Source organism: Melanotaenia boesemani, chromosome 3 (assembly GCF_017639745.1).
Source record: "Melanotaenia boesemani isolate fMelBoe1 chromosome 3, fMelBoe1.pri, whole genome shotgun sequence".
NCBI lineage: Eukaryota > Metazoa > Chordata > Actinopteri > Atheriniformes > Melanotaeniidae > Melanotaenia > Melanotaenia boesemani.
The window spans coordinates 29,280,981-29,297,679 of record NC_055684.1 but is presented as its reverse complement, the minus strand read 5'-3'; the positions used below and the strand labels follow the sequence as shown (position 1 = coordinate 29,297,679).

Genomic DNA, 16,699 nt, shown 5'->3' with positions numbered 1-16,699 from the left:
TAGGATTACTTTAAATGTCATTTTTAAATGAGATAATAGTAGGGTTGTTCAGGCATTCATACTGTCCAGAAAACCAGGCAAGCTTTTTCTCCTTCTGGCTAAACAGTGTTTCTGTCAAGTGTCTGTTACACCTGAACCTAGTTGTCCCGGAGACAGACCACACTGGTCCATCCAGTTCCTCTATCTTTCGTGGGAATTCATCATGGTGGTTGAAATGAAATGCGAAGAATGTGCGGGCAAGATTCTTTAGTGTTTTACAGGGTTTACAGTGCTGAACATACTGAACACAAAAACAGGAACAGTTTGAGCTCTTTGGGTCATTCTTACTGCTTTGTCCTACCTATGACCACGTTATGCTCATTCAGTAGAATTTTTTGTTTGTTCATTTAATTATTTTTCCATGACACCATCTAGCCATCCACACAGCTAATACAAGCTTTTTTGCTTTTTGTTTAAACATGGCAGTGTCCCTTCAAAGAAGAACTTCAGCTTTTCTCCTCTTTGTTCCCAAAATAACATAAACAACTAACTGTACTGACCCTGAGTTATATGTTGACTAAATACGAAATGAGTACAAACACAGCTTACATTTTGTGGAAATATACCCGCTTTAAAGGAAACGAAAGCTGAAAGATCATAAATATTTATGCATTTCATTGTGATGAGGTAAAGTTCACCTGGAACGGGAAATGAAACTGAGGATGGCATCTAAACCCAATTAAAAGCTTAGAGGAATGTGTGAAGGAACAAGGACACCAGTTTGAGGTGTACACATACAAAATTTTCCCATTTTAAAAATCCAGGAGCCGGATGGATTTTCAGTTATATAGTCTTATAGAAACTGTTTCCACATTGCCAGAGTTGTGTGCTTGGACATGTTATTTACTGTTAATCTGATGCCTGTCTCTCACTACGCTGTCATTTTTTATTGTATAAGAGATTCATGTTTGTTTATGAATGCACCACATGCTCTGCGCATTGCTCACCTCTGTGTTGAAACGTTTAATTTAATGCCTGACAGTGCTGCATATTGCTGTCTCATAGTTATTTCTGGATGTTGCATCAGTGCTTCTTTTATAACTTTTTAAATTTTGTTCTATAATAAAGATGAAAATACATCAAATTCCTTGTAGCTTTCTTACTTTCTTAATGTGCATTTTCATGGTTTAGTAAACCACTGAATAAGTAAATAAAATAAAAGGATTTTTTTCACAAACTGCACAATAACAAAGAAAGGAGAGAGGCAGAAATAGAAGAAAAAGAGGAATGTAACCTGCACAATCTCATCCTTCGAAACAAAAATATCATTGCTTGTTAGAAATAACCAAGTCACAGGAAGTTAACTTAAACAGCATTTAGCATTCTTCCACAGCTCATCTAAACCGTTTTTATGCTGTGGATAATTTTTAAAAGTCATTTTCAAAAGGGTTTATCATGCTAAATAGAAGAGGTGCCAAAAGCAAGCAAACTTAGAGGAAGAGGTTGTACATGTTGAGGTGAAATTATTACATGATAATATTCAGTTTTCAGTATGCATGACTGGGTACATGAGCAGTGATGATGACTGCTTGTCATCCGACTACAGCCGGATTGGGTTCTACGTTTCTGTGTCTGTGTTTAGTTTGTCAGGAAGTCAGTTTAAAAAATTACAGCATTTTCTAAACACATGGGCAGAGTTATTGCTGGATTATGTTGGACACATGATTTTTGCTTAGAACCATTTCTTTTAGAGTTTAAATTACCAGACAGTTCATTTGCAGCCGTTATGAGTGCTATAATTTAATTTTAATTAATCTTCAAGTTGCTGGATAATCATGTTTATTCAATGTTTGCAAGTTTCTGAGAGGCTTCAGAATATACTTGAAATATGTCCCTTTTTGACTACAATGACTTATTGGAGCTGCTATGAAGCTGGTGTTGAGTGGGGGAGTGCAGCAGCTCTGCTGGTGATCAAGACAGATGTGTTTGCACTAACTGTGAGGAGCTTTTGTTGGTAATTGAGGAAGACTGTCAGACTTTAGGAAAAGTCTACTACAAAATCCAAAGACAACATGTTAAGACAACATGTTAAAAGAAACACAAACCCCTGGGTTTATGCAGCATGCAGATCAGGCAAGGTGTGCAGGGACATTGCTGAAACCACACTGACATCTGCTGGAGGGACGTATATCAACACAGAATATATATATATATATATATATATATATATATATATATATATATATATATATATATATAAAATGCATCAAAATACTTATATCATGAGACACTCGTATAGATATAGATGACCAGACAAGCATCCAGTCCATTTATCATTTAAAAATGACAGTGACAGTGATACAGATGGCAAACAAATATGGAATGTATTTAATGAAATTATGGGGAAAATATCTCCCTGTACTTCATTGTTTGAGCTGAATAGTTTATTTAACTAAACCAACTCAAATTGCAATTTTTTTTAACAAGGTTTCTATACTTAAAGAGGAAATGAATTGTACTGTTGATTCTAACTCAGAAGTGCTGATAATAAAATGCATTATGAAGGATAAGATGCTCAATTCTGGATTTCACCGGCTCAGTGCTAAGCAGGTGGAAATGTTGCCGGGGTCCTTGCCTGCTGGTGGGTCGACTGGTACTGATAACTTAGATAACAGGTTGTTGAGATTATCTGCTATGCAAATTTCTAAACTCATATGTCTTATATTCAATAGGTGTCTGATTAGTGGTGTATCTGTCCACAACTTTGGAAGGAAGGTAAGATCATTCCTCTGCCCAAAGATTCAAAATCAACTTTTTGATTCGAATAGTAGACCTATTAGCATTTTGCCTGGCCTCAGTAAATTGTCAGAAAATAATTTATTTAAGCAATTCCAAGATTACTTTTATAATAATGATTTAACAACATTATTCCAGCATGATTTTAGATCTGGTAATTCCACCTGCACTTCACTGACTCAAATGTCAGAAAGCTGGTTAACATCAATTGATGACTCATTGTTTGTGGGTACAGTATAGCTCGACTACAGTGCAGCTTTTGATGTGATTGACCTTATTTTGATTTCCAAACTTGTTTGTTATGGTTTTAACTCCTCTGCAATTCAGTGGTGTAAGAGCTATCTGTCTGATAGGTCACAAAGAGTTTATTTCAGTGGTGCATTATCTTGTAGTAAGTCTCTGAACTCTGGAGTCCCTCATGGAAGCTGTCTGTGTACCATTTCTCAATTCACAGTTGTTTCATCAAGTAATTTGTTCATTGAGTGTCTGTCATTTGGATGACTGTTTAATTGTATAGTCTGCTGCATCAGTATATGTATATGTAAATTTCTATGTATTATTATCTGTGTAATATTCTATATTATATGCATTATTCTTTATATATTTTTATGTATAATCTTCTGTGTATTATTTTATGTATTATTTTGCTATGTCCTTTTCTACATATTTCTATTTTATTATTATTATTATTATTCTTGTTGCGTTCTTTTTTTTCCTTTTATTTCTTTTGTAATTTTTTTTACTTGAGACTGTAATGCTTGTTTTTGATAGTTTACAGTCTGAACCCCAGGAAGACAAGTTGAAGTCTTGGCTAATGGGGATCCCTTTAAATAAACAATTAAGAACTTCCTTACTTCTTAATTTTTCTTCATTATAGTCTTTTTTTTTTATTTTATTTATTTATTTATTTATAAATAACTTGCCCTGTCCAGCATTGTAGCAAACAGAATGATGGTCTGGCAGCTGTGTTGTGCTAAACAAATTTGCTTTGCCAAAGGGGGTCTTTATGGGTCTAAGGCTCCTCTTGATAACCTAATTATTTATTTCTATATTTACTTCAATTTATTGTTTATCTTATTTATTTGGATTTATGGAATTTATGTAATCCTGCTGGATCTGACCGGAGGGGACAGAATAAAATAAAAGAGAAGTAAAAAGGAAAGTAGAAAAAAAGCAAGAGGAGACAAAGACACGGTAGATAGAAACAACAACCCTTCAATCCAACCAAACGCCAGGCAACCAACTGCTCCACCTTTACAAAAACAGAGAATTTCTCACAGCTTTTACAAGTAAACTAAGCTGACAATCATCAGGAGTTTGTAAAAAAACAAACAAACAAAAAAAACAACAACAACAACAAAAAAAAAACAACAAGAATCAAACCAAAGTATCAAAGACAGACACACACACAAATATACCTAAACAAAAGTAGCTCTTTGTGTATAAACCAACTGGACAACTCAGTGACTGTGTCAGCATGCAGAGTTTGAGGAATGAGGAGTGAGCAGAGATTAGTGTGATTGTAGTCTTTTAGACCTCCCTGGCATTTCTGGCTGTCCTGGTATTTTTAGATATGACTCAACAGTATTCACCAAGTATGGTAACAATGAAAGCGGATCAGTCACAGTTGAAGTAAAATTTCCATGAAGTCTTTTTGAACATCCTTGTTAATTTTAAAACAGGGATTTGGTGCCTTCCTCTTCATGGAGGTCACCAGCCTGGTCTCATTTTGCTGTGGGATGGCATCCCATTTATCAACCACATGTTTTTAAAGGTCAACCAGTAAGTTCCCAGATTCTGGGAATAAGTGATCCCCAACCCTGGTCCTAAAGGCCCACTATCCTGCATGAATTAGCTGTTTCACTGCTGCAACACACCTGATTCAAACTATGCAGCCTTCTATGCCATTGTGTGCTGGGGTGGGAGCCGTAAAGACAGGACAGGAAGACAGGAAGTGACTTAATAAACTGGTTAAGAGAGCTGGATCTGTCTTGGGCTGCTTGCTCGACTCCATCAAGGATGTAGCAGACAGACGGATGTTGGCCAAGCTATCATTCATCATGGACAACTCCACCCACCCGATACGTGGGTTTAAGCAGCTCCTTCAGTGCTAGGTTGCTACATCCCCAGTGCAGGAATATAACAGCTCCATAAAACACCCAATGTACAACTCAATTCCTATCAACCCAATCACCCTGTATGTACATGACCAAACATTTAGCTGTGATACCCTTACAAGTTACACATTGTTGTAAAGGTGACTAATCAAGCTTTCCAATTATGTATACTACATCACCAGGTGGTATCATTAAAGAGGAGAAAAATAAACCAAAGACAAATTTCCTTACTCTTCATTCTAATTTTGTAGACAAAACAAAATGAACCATTATGTAGCCATACGCTAGATTTTATTAAACGTGATTTGCTTTAAGCAAGAAGCATTTCCAGCAATGATGAGTAAGAAGCAGACAAAGAATTTCATCACTTCTAATTAGTGATTTATTCAATGTCAGGGCTTAATAACACATTATGAAGTCAAGCAGATATGCAGAGGTGCCCTCCTCTCTGGTTTTAGATTTGATATGGACAACGTAGGTGAGCTTTGCCTTGGCTTTGTTTTATTTAAGCTTGTGGCCTGAAGGCAAATCATATGTTCATTTAATGCAAAGAAAGAATAAACAAAAATAAAAAATAAAAAAAATAAAAAAAAATAAAATAATAATAATAATATTATATATATTTTTTTAAATTTATTTATTTATATTTTTTGTTTATTCTACATATGATTTGCCTTCAGGCCACAAGCTTAAATAAAACAAAGCCAAGGCAAAGCTCACCTAACTAGCTCATCTTTAATAATACCAGCCCATACCAGTATCCCACCTCCACCTTGCTAGGGTCTGAGTCGAAGTGGAGCTCTGTGCCCATTACAGATCCACCCAGGGGTCCATCCATCTGGTCTGTCAAGAGTCACTCTCATCTCATCAGTCAATAAAACCTTAGAAAAAAAATCTATCTTCAAATATTTCTTGGCCCAGTCTTGATGTTTCAAATGTGTCCTGTTCAGTGGTGATTGGGTTTCAGTTTCCTTACCTTGGCCATGTCTCTGGCACTGAACACCTTGTACATCTGGAAACTCCAGGGAGGTTGCAGTTCTGGAATATGACAGCGCTGGAGGATAATGGGTTTCTGGTAGCTTCATGTTTGATTCTTTTAAAATTTTTTGCATTTACTATTTCTCTTTTTTTTCCCCCAACACATTTCTTGTGACACTGTTGACTATTTGCAACAAAACGTTTGATGGTTTTGTGATCACACACCAATGCCTTGGCAATTTTAAGAATGCTGCGTCCCTCTGAAAGACTTTTTACCATTTTTGACCTTTCAATCAGTTAAATCTCTTTTTTGGCCCATCTTGCCCGAGGAAAAGAAGCTGCAGAATAATCATGCACACCTTTAATATAGGGTATTGATCTCCTTAGGTCAAACACCCTCGTTAGACAAATACAAATCACCTGGTATGCTTAATTCTAATAAGCATTCAAATTTATACAGCTTGGAGTTAAAGAAAATGCATGAAAATGATGATATGGTCAAAATACTCACTTGCCTAATAATTTTATATGTGTCTAATGTAAGTGATCTCTTTTTATCAGCTGTTGACCAGGCTGTAGTTCCTTTTAAGATGGATTTGTTATTAGTTAAGATAATTCCGTTACAACCACCAGTCCTTAGAGCATCACACAAGCAGCAACAAGGACATTATGCTTATTAATCCGAAACTGGGGGAGGTGGGGGCAGATGCTGGCACAAGGTCTGAAAAGTTTCAGGGTGTGGTTTGTTGTTGTCGCTCTGTTTTGACTTCTGTAAGCAAGGATCATCACTAATCGTCCACCTGCCTTGAGCCACTTCAAAGAGCATTTAGATTAGTTGTTTTTTTTAATGCTAACTTCCACTCTGCCAAGTCAAGTAACAAATAAATAATGCCAGCTTGTCTTTTTTTGTTTGTTTGCTTTTTTCTTTTGATTACAAAAATATTTAAAGCATGTGAAATAGGCATTTATGGGATTAATTTGAATGTGTTACGTGTGAGAAAATCAACGAATAGGTCCAAGGCTCTATATAATCTAAATAAATAGGCCTGGTTAACATAGCAGAATAAATGTTTATCTGGACTGCTCGTGTAGGCTACCATGAGGAGCCTGCTTCACGACAGAAAACAACCACCACTCAAAGGTGTGACACCGGTGTGACGTCACTACTGTACCTGAGTTTCGGTGAGTAGGAAAGAAGGGGAAGGACCGAGCCGAGGGAGAAAAAAAAGCGGCTCTTCAAAGTCACCTAAGTCATCACGAGTTGTGCTTTTCTTTTTGTTATAAATGAATTTCGTCGAAGTTATCGTCGGTTAACGTTTCTCCAGGTGAGTTTTCGGGGAGTTTTAACTTCCACAGGAAACAGACGGTTTTATTCTCAGCTGCTAGCTCGCAGCCCGTCAAGGAAAGACCTCCAACTTCCTGCTTAAGTTCAGGTACGTTTGCCCTTATTCATTCTCGCGTTTAGTTTAGGCTAAGATTGGTTGTTAAAACTATACTTTTCTTAATCTGCAAACAAAGGCAACAATACAAGAAATTAATATTAAGATGTGATGCTTTGAAATGTTTGGAAAATCCGGATTTGCAGGATTTTGGTAAACAGTGTAGCATTGTTTGGTGTGCTGGCAGTTTGGAAAGTTACTCAGCCTTCCAGGCTAGTCTAGTGTGGACTGACCGGTTTGTGTGTGTTTTGTCAGTCAGGATGTCAGTCACCCCTCGACGTGTCCGCCTCAAGCCGTGGCTGGTGGCTCAGGTGGACAGTGGACGATACCCCGGTCTGGTGTGGATCGACCGCGAGGCCATGCGCTTTAAGATCCCATGGAAACACGCCACACGCCACACACCCCAGCACGAAGATGAGGACACCATATTTAAGGTAAAGAATATTTGGCCCCTGTTAAATCTTTGTAATATGTTTGTTTGAGCCATTATGGTTTCTAGTGCTGAGAAAGATTAATGAAAGGACCATTAGTACAGGACTGGGCCTATGTTTGTTTTTCTGGTTTTTAATGAGGTTGCATGCAGGTATTTTGGACCAATATATTTAGTCAGGGGACACCAGCCTTTATGGTGGCATTGCCCTTAATCTGGCACAGCTAACACCGATGTAAGCTGCAACCAAAGCTTTTTTGGATTGTTTTATGGACACATTGTGTATGACATGAAAGTAACACGTAAAAAGAAGGCATGCAGAGACATAAAAAATAAATAAATAAATAATAAAATAAAAAGAATATCACTGATGTGTAACTGATCTCCTTTCTTACTTTTCCTCCAGGCGTGGGCTGTAGAGACTGGGAAGTTTCAGGAGGGAGTTGATGAACCTGATCCAGCAAAATGGAAAGCTCAGCTTCGATGTGCCCTGAACAAAAGCAGAGAATTTAACCTAGTCTATGATGGCACCAAAGAAGTTCCCATGAATCCTTTGAAGATATATGATGTCTGTGACATCCCACAACCCCCCAGCAACCAAGGCAAGTAAGAGCTGTTTGCGTGCAAGTGTTTTATAGAATTAAATATTTGCATTTTTTAAATGACACTTCTTATCCCACAGCCTCTTCAGATGCAGGTTCTCGGACTCCAGATGATTATAATGATGATGATGTTGATATTGGTCCAGAGACACCAGAGTCTCCTCCTCCATACCCATCCAATGGTAAGTGGCTTTTGCTGAAGCATTGATGTTGTGACAGTTTGATAAGTGTTAAAGTAATAAGAAAAGAAAAAAATATGGGCATAGTTTAATTGCTGTTAATAATGAATAAATTCTTCTCTCTTTCCTCATTTAGGCACCAGTCCTTCTCCTCTCATAATGTGGTCTCCAGTGGGTTCAGAGTCATCCATGCATCCTCCCAGTTGTCCCCCATCAATCGAGGTCTGGCCGAAAGAGGAGCCTACCGATGTGGAGATGCACCCATCGCCCATGGTTGAAATGCCCAGTCCTCCTCTGCCCGATCCCTTGCTGCAGCCCCCTCTGCTGTCAGAACAATTTTTTGCCTCTCCAGAAATGTGGATCAGCTCCCTCCCAAGTGAGTGTGATGTTTGTTTGTTTTCTTTTTTTTTAAATAAAACAACCAACTGGTCACACAACTTTAAAGGGGATGTCCTGAAAGTAGCAGTGTAAGCAAGACAAGTCAGGGAGATATTATCAGTGATGATCATTTGTTTGACTGACTGACTGCAGGAATATGCAAAAACTATCAGACTTGTTTTAATGAAATTTGAAATGAAATGGAGTGGTGAAGTAAAGGAAAACAAAGACCATGTCTATATTCTGTGCTAAATTGAATAACTTTTCTTAAAACTGTCAACACTCAACAGGTCTTTATTTATTTATTTATTTTTATTAACAGATTTAATTGCTAGCTTTTTGTTATTTGACTAGGCAATCCCTGAAAGGGAACAACGAAGGAAAAGAAAAAGAATTCTTCAAAATTTGTGCTTTCAGTTCTTCTAATGTGAAGATTTCTGTATATCTATTAGCGAAATAATTACTAAATAATTATGGAGCTAATGTACAATAGTGGATGGTTGTTTATATCTAAAGTAAAAGCATGAATTATTGTTTCTGCACCGGCTTGAGAGAGAAACTTGAAGTCTTGCAATATTCTTGAGATGATTAAACCAGTCCTAGTTACATTTCTCATGTTTCATGTTTCTCAAAACTAACCCCTCCTTTAAATCGGGTGTGTGCGCAGCCCGTTACGGCTGTGCCACAACCTGCACTATTCGCGGCTGTTTTAATCAATGGTTTGGTTTCCACCGGGTGCGATGCAGTACGTATCAGAAGCTTCCCAGAAGCGCATTGTCGCTGTGCTTCACTCACCCAGAATGTGTCAATTGCTGCAGTTCAGATAGAGGCAGACAGGAAATCTGGCACGGGAGCAGTGTAAAAGCTTCTGGTATATTTCAAAATAAAAGCCCTCATGGTGAACCATGTAAACATTACTTGTTTAACTGGTCAGGGGGTCTCAGTGTTTTTTTTTTTGTTTGTTTGTTTTTTTTGTTTTTTGTCAAAATAGATGATGAGACGATTGTCCTGGCAGTGGAGAATCTTGTGATTCTACACTTCTCCTGTCATTTCTTGATCTCCCAGATCCTGCTAGGTGGACTGCACTCGAGAGCTCTCCACACCTGACACGCTCCCTCCAAAAATTGCCATGCCACGGAGGTTGTAACAAAACCATGCTGTAGCTATAACATGGTGCACACGCACCTGGTGTAAAGGAGGGGTAAGACTGGAGTCAATGGTGGTACCCAGAATTTTACTGTTGTAGAGAGGGTTGTTACCAGTGATTTCAGTTGTGCAGACAGTTTCTCTCTCTAGGCTTCATTAACAATGACTAAAACCTAAGTTTTGGCATGGTTGAATTGGAGAGAGTTTGTTGTGATCCATTGTCTAATAATCCAAATACAATTTGAAGAGGATCTAAAGGGTCATCAGGAAACACGGTTGTATAAAGCTGGGTGTCATCAGCATAACCATGGAAATTGATGCAGTTTCTCCTAAAGGCAACATGTAAAGATTAAAAAAATGCTTGGCATAAAGTAGACACTGTGGAAGACACCCCAAATTATTTAAATTTACTTTTAAAGTTCTGATCTTAAATAATTAAAATTCTCTGGTAAAAGGGTAGGATTTAAACCAACTTATAAAACGGGTGTTTCTCATCCTTAATTGTGATTGGCTGAGCAGCGTTCCATGCCGTGATAAATTGAGTGTAACCCACACATAGACCCGGTAAGACCTCATCACAAAATATTCCTGCGCCAGTGTCAACGGGCGTAGCGTTGCCTAGCAACCAATAGCTCTGAGCGCAACTTACCTGTTCCGTTGTAAATTGTTTTTACAATTGCTAAAAAAGAAAAGAAATGTCAGACTTTGTGGTAAATTTCGATTTGTGTGTTTCTTTAATTAAATTTATATTTTATAAGCAATATGAAGGGTAACCGTTTTGTAAAAGCAATAAGCCCCTTGAATCCGTGGGTTACAGGGATTTTACAACGGCGGAGGGGCATAAGGCCCTCCGCTTCGCGTCGGGCCTTAGCACACCCCTCCGCCGTTGTAAAATCCCTGTAACCCACGGCTTCTCGGGGCTTATTGCTTTATTAAAACTGAACCACCAACACCAGCTTTTCTTGTCTGTGTAAAAGAATTTGGTGATCCACAGTATCAAAGGCTGCTGTGTTAGGCTGTTTTTGTCCTGATTTTCCCTCTTCCCGACCAAGGACGGCAAACGCACAATTATCTTAAGTCTTATAAGATTATCCTATCATTTGGTCTGAGGTGTTAAGAGTGTGTTTGTCCTGACAATCGGCTCCGAAATGGCTCGTGTCTGACAATCACAAGTATTAAACATGTTCGATATTTACGACCAATAATCTTCACATGTGTGGAAAGCCAGCGACTTCTGAGTTGAGACGATGTGGATGGTGACGTGGTACGGAATGTAGCCAATCAGAGAGCGAGCTGACTGGGGAGCAAGGAAGGATATAAAGTCCTTGTTCACACTGTCTTCAGTTCTGGATTTTTCTGTTAATAATTGCAAGACCACCACCGTTACTTCATAATTCATGTCTTCTGCCATGCTGGGTGTTGTGTATTCTGGTTGTTGCTATGGTTCTTCTTGATCATTTTTCTGGTTGTTGCTATGTGTCTTCTTCTTCGTTTTTGTTAGATCATGTTTAATCATGACAGATTTCCGGCTCAGAGGTCTGGATTTTAGATCGGTTGCGGGACAGAATCGTTATGTGTGTGTTGTTCTTTGCTGAAATTATCGGAGCACACCACACACAGTACGATTAAAACTGTTGAATGTCAGATTTTTTTTTTTTATCATGTGTGGGGTCTCTAACAGATAAAAATCTTGTCAGATTTAGAAAATCCTTGTGTGTGTACCAGCCTTAGGACTGAGGGTTTGTTTTGATCTATGTTGGCCATTAGGTAATTTACTGTCCTAACTAATGCAGTGTCTGTACTGTGGTTAGAGCAGAATCCGAACTATTTATTTTTTTTTTTTACCAATATTGTGTTTTTCTAAAAAGTCATGCAACTGACTGAAGACAAGTTTCTCTAAAATTTTGCTTAAAAATAGTAATTTGATATATCCATGTAGCAGTTCGATGAAAAAGGATCTAAATGATTTCTCTTCAAATGGGGACTCACCACAGCAGTTTAAGTGCTGAGGGGAAGATTTCCATCTGAAGAGAATAATTGTAAGGAGATCTTGCTTAAAAGAAAAAAATACACACTATATTATATATGAATACCTGATTGTGGGATGGCTTAAACATAAGGTCCTCAATGTAGGCTAATGTAAGTCTCTGTGCATTTAGGTAGACTGTTCTTTTAAATTGAAGCATTACTTCCGATAAGATGTTTTGATGAATTGTCAATAACATGTCTACCTCCATCTCTGACCCAGTGACAGATCTGGAGGTGCAGTTCCTGTACAGAGGGAAGGAGATGTGTCCCACTGTGACTGTGAGCAACCCACAGGGCTGCAGGCTGTTCTATGGGGATCTTGGGCCCATGGTCAACCAGGAAGAGCTGTTTGGGCCAGTAAACCTGGAACAGTTGCGCTTCCCGACCCCAGAGCACATCACCAATGACAAGCAGAGGGTCTTTACCACCCGCCTGCTGGATGTGATGGACCGAGGTCTAATCCTGGAGGTCAGCGGCCATGATATCTACGCAATCCGCCTGTGCCAGTGTAAGGTGTACTGGTCCGGCCCCTGTGCTCCAAACACAGCTGCACCAAATCTTATAGAGAGGCAAAGGAAGGTCAAACTCTTTTGTCTGGAGTCTTTTCTCAGCGGTAAATAATTTTTTCACTTTTTCCCTCTTCTCAGCTGAGTACTGAATTGAGCAAACAGACACTGAGGTTTTCCACCAAGGCTGAAGAAAAGATCCTACATACAGATCAGAATGCATATGGATGGATTCATAATTACTTTTTATTAATAAGAGCTAAACCTCAGCTCCTGCTGAAAAGTAACTTAAACTTTGTTGAACTGCAAATTGATATGATGTAAAATTCTTACAAATTTCTTTCTTTATTGTGCAGGTGTGATAGCTCACCAGCGTGGCCTGACTCCAGACCCTACTGGGTTTGAAATCAATCTTTGTTTTGGAGAAGAGTGGCCCGATGGAAGACCCAAGGAGAGAAAACTCATCGTGGTTCAGGTGAGAAATGTTCATGTAACTGTTCTTTTGACAATTGTTTGCTGACTTAAGTTGTTAATGTGCATAAATGGGATGTTTCTTTTTATATGTGTTGAGCAAACACAGAGCCGTCCTTCATGTGAATAACACAATAGCAAACTTTAATTAGCCCATTAAACACTGACTACGAGACTGACTGAGTGGACATTGCTGGTTTATCTTTCAAAAAGAAGTAGTTTGGGAATTATATTAAAATTTTAGAGTGATCACAGATTGACAAATTGGACAGAGCAGCACGGGGCAGCAGATTTATTCCCATGCATGCTGCTCAGAGTGGTCTCCTCATAAACCACGTCTCTTCCTCTCAGGCAGAATTTGGAGCTCTCTTTGCTGTGTCACTTTTCTCAGTTTTTTATTTATCTAAATTGTTAGTACTTTGCAGTTGTTATATTTTGAGAATGATCAGTACTGATAGCAATGCTCATATTTACCCATCAATGTGATTTCTGTTAGTCTTTTATAAATCATGTCCTCTTCAGGTAAACCCAATTATATACTGCTCTGCTGCATTGTTGGATGTTAATGTGTCGGACATCTATTGTGTGTTTTTTAGATCCCTTCTGAGACTCGTATTCTAACCTTCTTTCTCCTTGCAGATCATTCCTGTAGTGGCCCGAATGATCAGTGAGATGTTTTCTGGAGACTGCACCCGATCTTTTGACAGCGGCAGTGTTCGCCTGCAGATTTCAGTCCCAGACATCAAAGACAACATAGTGACCCACTTAAAGCAGTTGTATTGCCTACTGCAGACCCACCAAGGCCAGGACGGCTGGGCTTTGCCTCCTGGTCCAGGCCTAAACATGGTCTTTTCAGACTCTGAGAAGCAACCCACACTGTGAACTAATATGTCTGTAGGTTTCACACTGCCACTGAAAGTTGCCAGTTCTTAACCAAGAAGTACTAATGTGTAATCAAATCTAGAAGTGTGTGCATTATGCTTTAAGATTTCTATGCCTTTCGACTTCTTTCTAGTAAAACTGTGCTGTGACTATGCTTTTTTTTTTTTATATTTAAAAGTGGTGCAAAGAGTGGTGACTCAGTGTGCAAAAAATATAAACAGATGTGGTTGCTATGTGGGCCAGAGTCCTGCTTGTTACAAGGCAACACTTATCATAGTTAATGAGTAACAGATATTGCCCTATGTCTTATTTATCCAAATCGGGTAGTGATTACCTGACTGTACTAGACATGGTCAGTCATGACCTGGGGACAGATGTCTCTTTATCTTTTGACCCTACATAACTTGGAGCAATGTATCTAACAAGGGATTTTATAGTTAGAAAAAAATTAGGCAAATGTAAATCAAAGTATGGATAGCAACAGATTTTTACAGTTCCTACATGGCAGTACAGTCCAGTGATATTTGAAACATTTAGGTGGATCAACTCTTTAAAGACACTCACAGAATCGTAAGTTTTCCACAGTAGAGTTTGATCAGCATTTTGTCTTTAGCCATTTTAATTTCCCATTAACCGTGTAGGGTATTATTATTATTGTTATACTGTATATTTCATTTAAGTCACTTATATCCAGGCTGCCTTTTAACTAAATGACAATCAGCTACATGGGTTTCTTTTTAAATGGATTCCACTGCACTTTGGGCGCTGAATTGTTTTATGGCATGTTGGGTGTATTTACCATCTGATTGCATGTTAATTTTACCAATAAAAATGCTAAGATATTTTCTTTTTATTCATGATTATGAAATACTAACGTCTCTTGGGAAAATTTTTTTTCTAATTCTGCTTGCAAACACACAAATATAAACATGGTGGTCTTGCTTTTGATGCAAGGGATAAACTACCTTCAAATGTGCTCACAGAAGACAGCTGACCTTTGTTTATTGGAGCAGCAGCAGGCTGGTTTGAGTCAGTGAAATATGAAGAAATAGATTTGTTCATGAAAAACAAAGATCAATGGGTATAGAGATGATAAATGAATACCCAACAAATTAATGTTATCCATTTGAAGAACATTGTACCATGAACATAGCATTTTTGTTTGTCTCATTTTCTAACAATGCATTTTCAAGTATTTTTTAATTACTATTTTCTGCATTAGTGTATGTGTACATATATATATATATATATATATATATATATATATATATATATATATATATATATATATATATATATATATATATATATATATATATATATATATATATATATATATGTATATTCTCGTGAACAAGACCCCAAGATACGTGAACTCCTCCACTTGGGGCAGGACCTCATTGCCGACCCGGAGAAAGCACTCCACCCTTTTCCGGCTGAGGACCATGGTCTTGGATTTGGAAGTGCTGATTCTCATCCCAGCTGCTTCACACTCGGCTGCGAATCACTCCAGTGAGAGCTGCAGATCACGGCCCGATGAAGCCAACAGAACCACATCATCCTTAGGACAACAGATGCAATTTAGCTTTTGTGGCTAATTCTGGCATATTTACTGTGAAGCTTTTGCTCATATGTTGATTAATATGCATTGTCCTAAATAAATAAATAAATAAATAAATAAAAAAATCCACAAAGAGCAGAGACCCAATCCTGAGGCCACCAAACCGGATCCCCTCAACACCTCGGCTGTGCCTAGAAATTCTGTCCATAAAAGTTATGAACAGAATCAGTGACAAAGGGCAGCCTTGGCGGAGTCCAACCCTCACCGAAAACGACTCTGATTAACTGCCGGCGATGCTGACCAAGCTCTGACACCGGTCGTACAGGGACCGGAAAGCCCGTACAAGGGGGTCCAGCACTCCAAACTTCCAGAGTACCCCCCACAGGAGTTCCCGGGGGACATGGTTGAACGCCTTCTCCAAGTCCACAAAGCACAGGTAGACTGGTTCAGTGAACTTCCATGCCCCCTCCAAGACCCCGAAGAGAGTGTAGAGCTGGTCCACTGTTCCATGACCAGGACGAAAACCACACTGCTCCTCCTCAATCTGAGGTTCAACTATCCAACTGACCCTCCTCTCCAGCACCCCTGAATGGACCTTACCAGGGAGGCTGAGGAGTGTGTTCCCCTTGTCTTTTTTGAAGAGGGGTACCACCACCCCAGTCTGCCAGTCCAAGGGAACTGTCCCTGATGTCCATGCGATGCTGCAGAGGCGTGTCAGCCAAGACAGCCCTACAGCATCCAGAGCCTTAAGGAGCTCTGGGCGGACCTCATCCACCGAGGAGGTTTTTAACCACTTCAGCGAGGTGCCCAGACTCTGTTTCCTCATCGGAAGACGTGTTGGTGGGATTGAGAAGGTCTTCGAAGTATTCCCTCCACCGCCTCACAACATCCCGAGTCGAGGTCAGCAGCCCCCCCCATCCCCACTGTACACAGTGTTGATGGAGCACTGCTTTCCCCTCCTGAGCCGCCGGATGGTGGACCAGAATCTCCTTGAAGCCGTCCGGAAGTCATTCTCCATGGCCTCTCCAAACTCTTCCCATGCCCAAGTTATTGACTTAGCAACCACTGAAGCTGCATTCCGCTTAGCCTGCTGACATCCATCAGCTGCCCCTGGAATCCCACAGGCCAAAAAGGCCCAACATGACTCCTTCTTCAGCTTGACGACATCCCTTACTGCTGGTGTCCACCAACAAGTTCGGGGGTTACC

General features: G+C 39.2%; 1 protein-coding gene across 2 annotated transcripts; it reads left to right on the top strand.

Annotated features, from left to right (window-relative positions):
- The first annotated feature begins 7,043 nt into the window (after window positions 1-7,043).
- irf6 (interferon regulatory factor 6) lies at window positions 7,044-14,773 on the top strand. 2 transcript variants are annotated; one of them, XM_041979680.1, is made up of 8 exons: window positions 7,044-7,303; window positions 7,569-7,743; window positions 8,146-8,341; window positions 8,422-8,523; window positions 8,657-8,896; window positions 12,293-12,685; window positions 12,935-13,053; window positions 13,689-14,773. In XM_041979680.1, exons 2-8 carry the CDS (start codon window positions 7,570-7,572, stop codon window positions 13,929-13,931), a joined length of 1,467 nt encoding a protein of 488 aa, XP_041835614.1. In that variant the 5' UTR covers window positions 7,044-7,303; window position 7,569; the 3' UTR covers window positions 13,932-14,773. The 2 variants fall into 2 exon arrangements, with proteins under 2 accessions (XP_041835614.1, XP_041835613.1); XM_041979679.1 differs by having other exon boundaries at window positions 7,045-7,303; window positions 7,565-7,743.
- The last annotated feature ends 1,926 nt before the right edge of the window (window positions 14,774-16,699 follow it).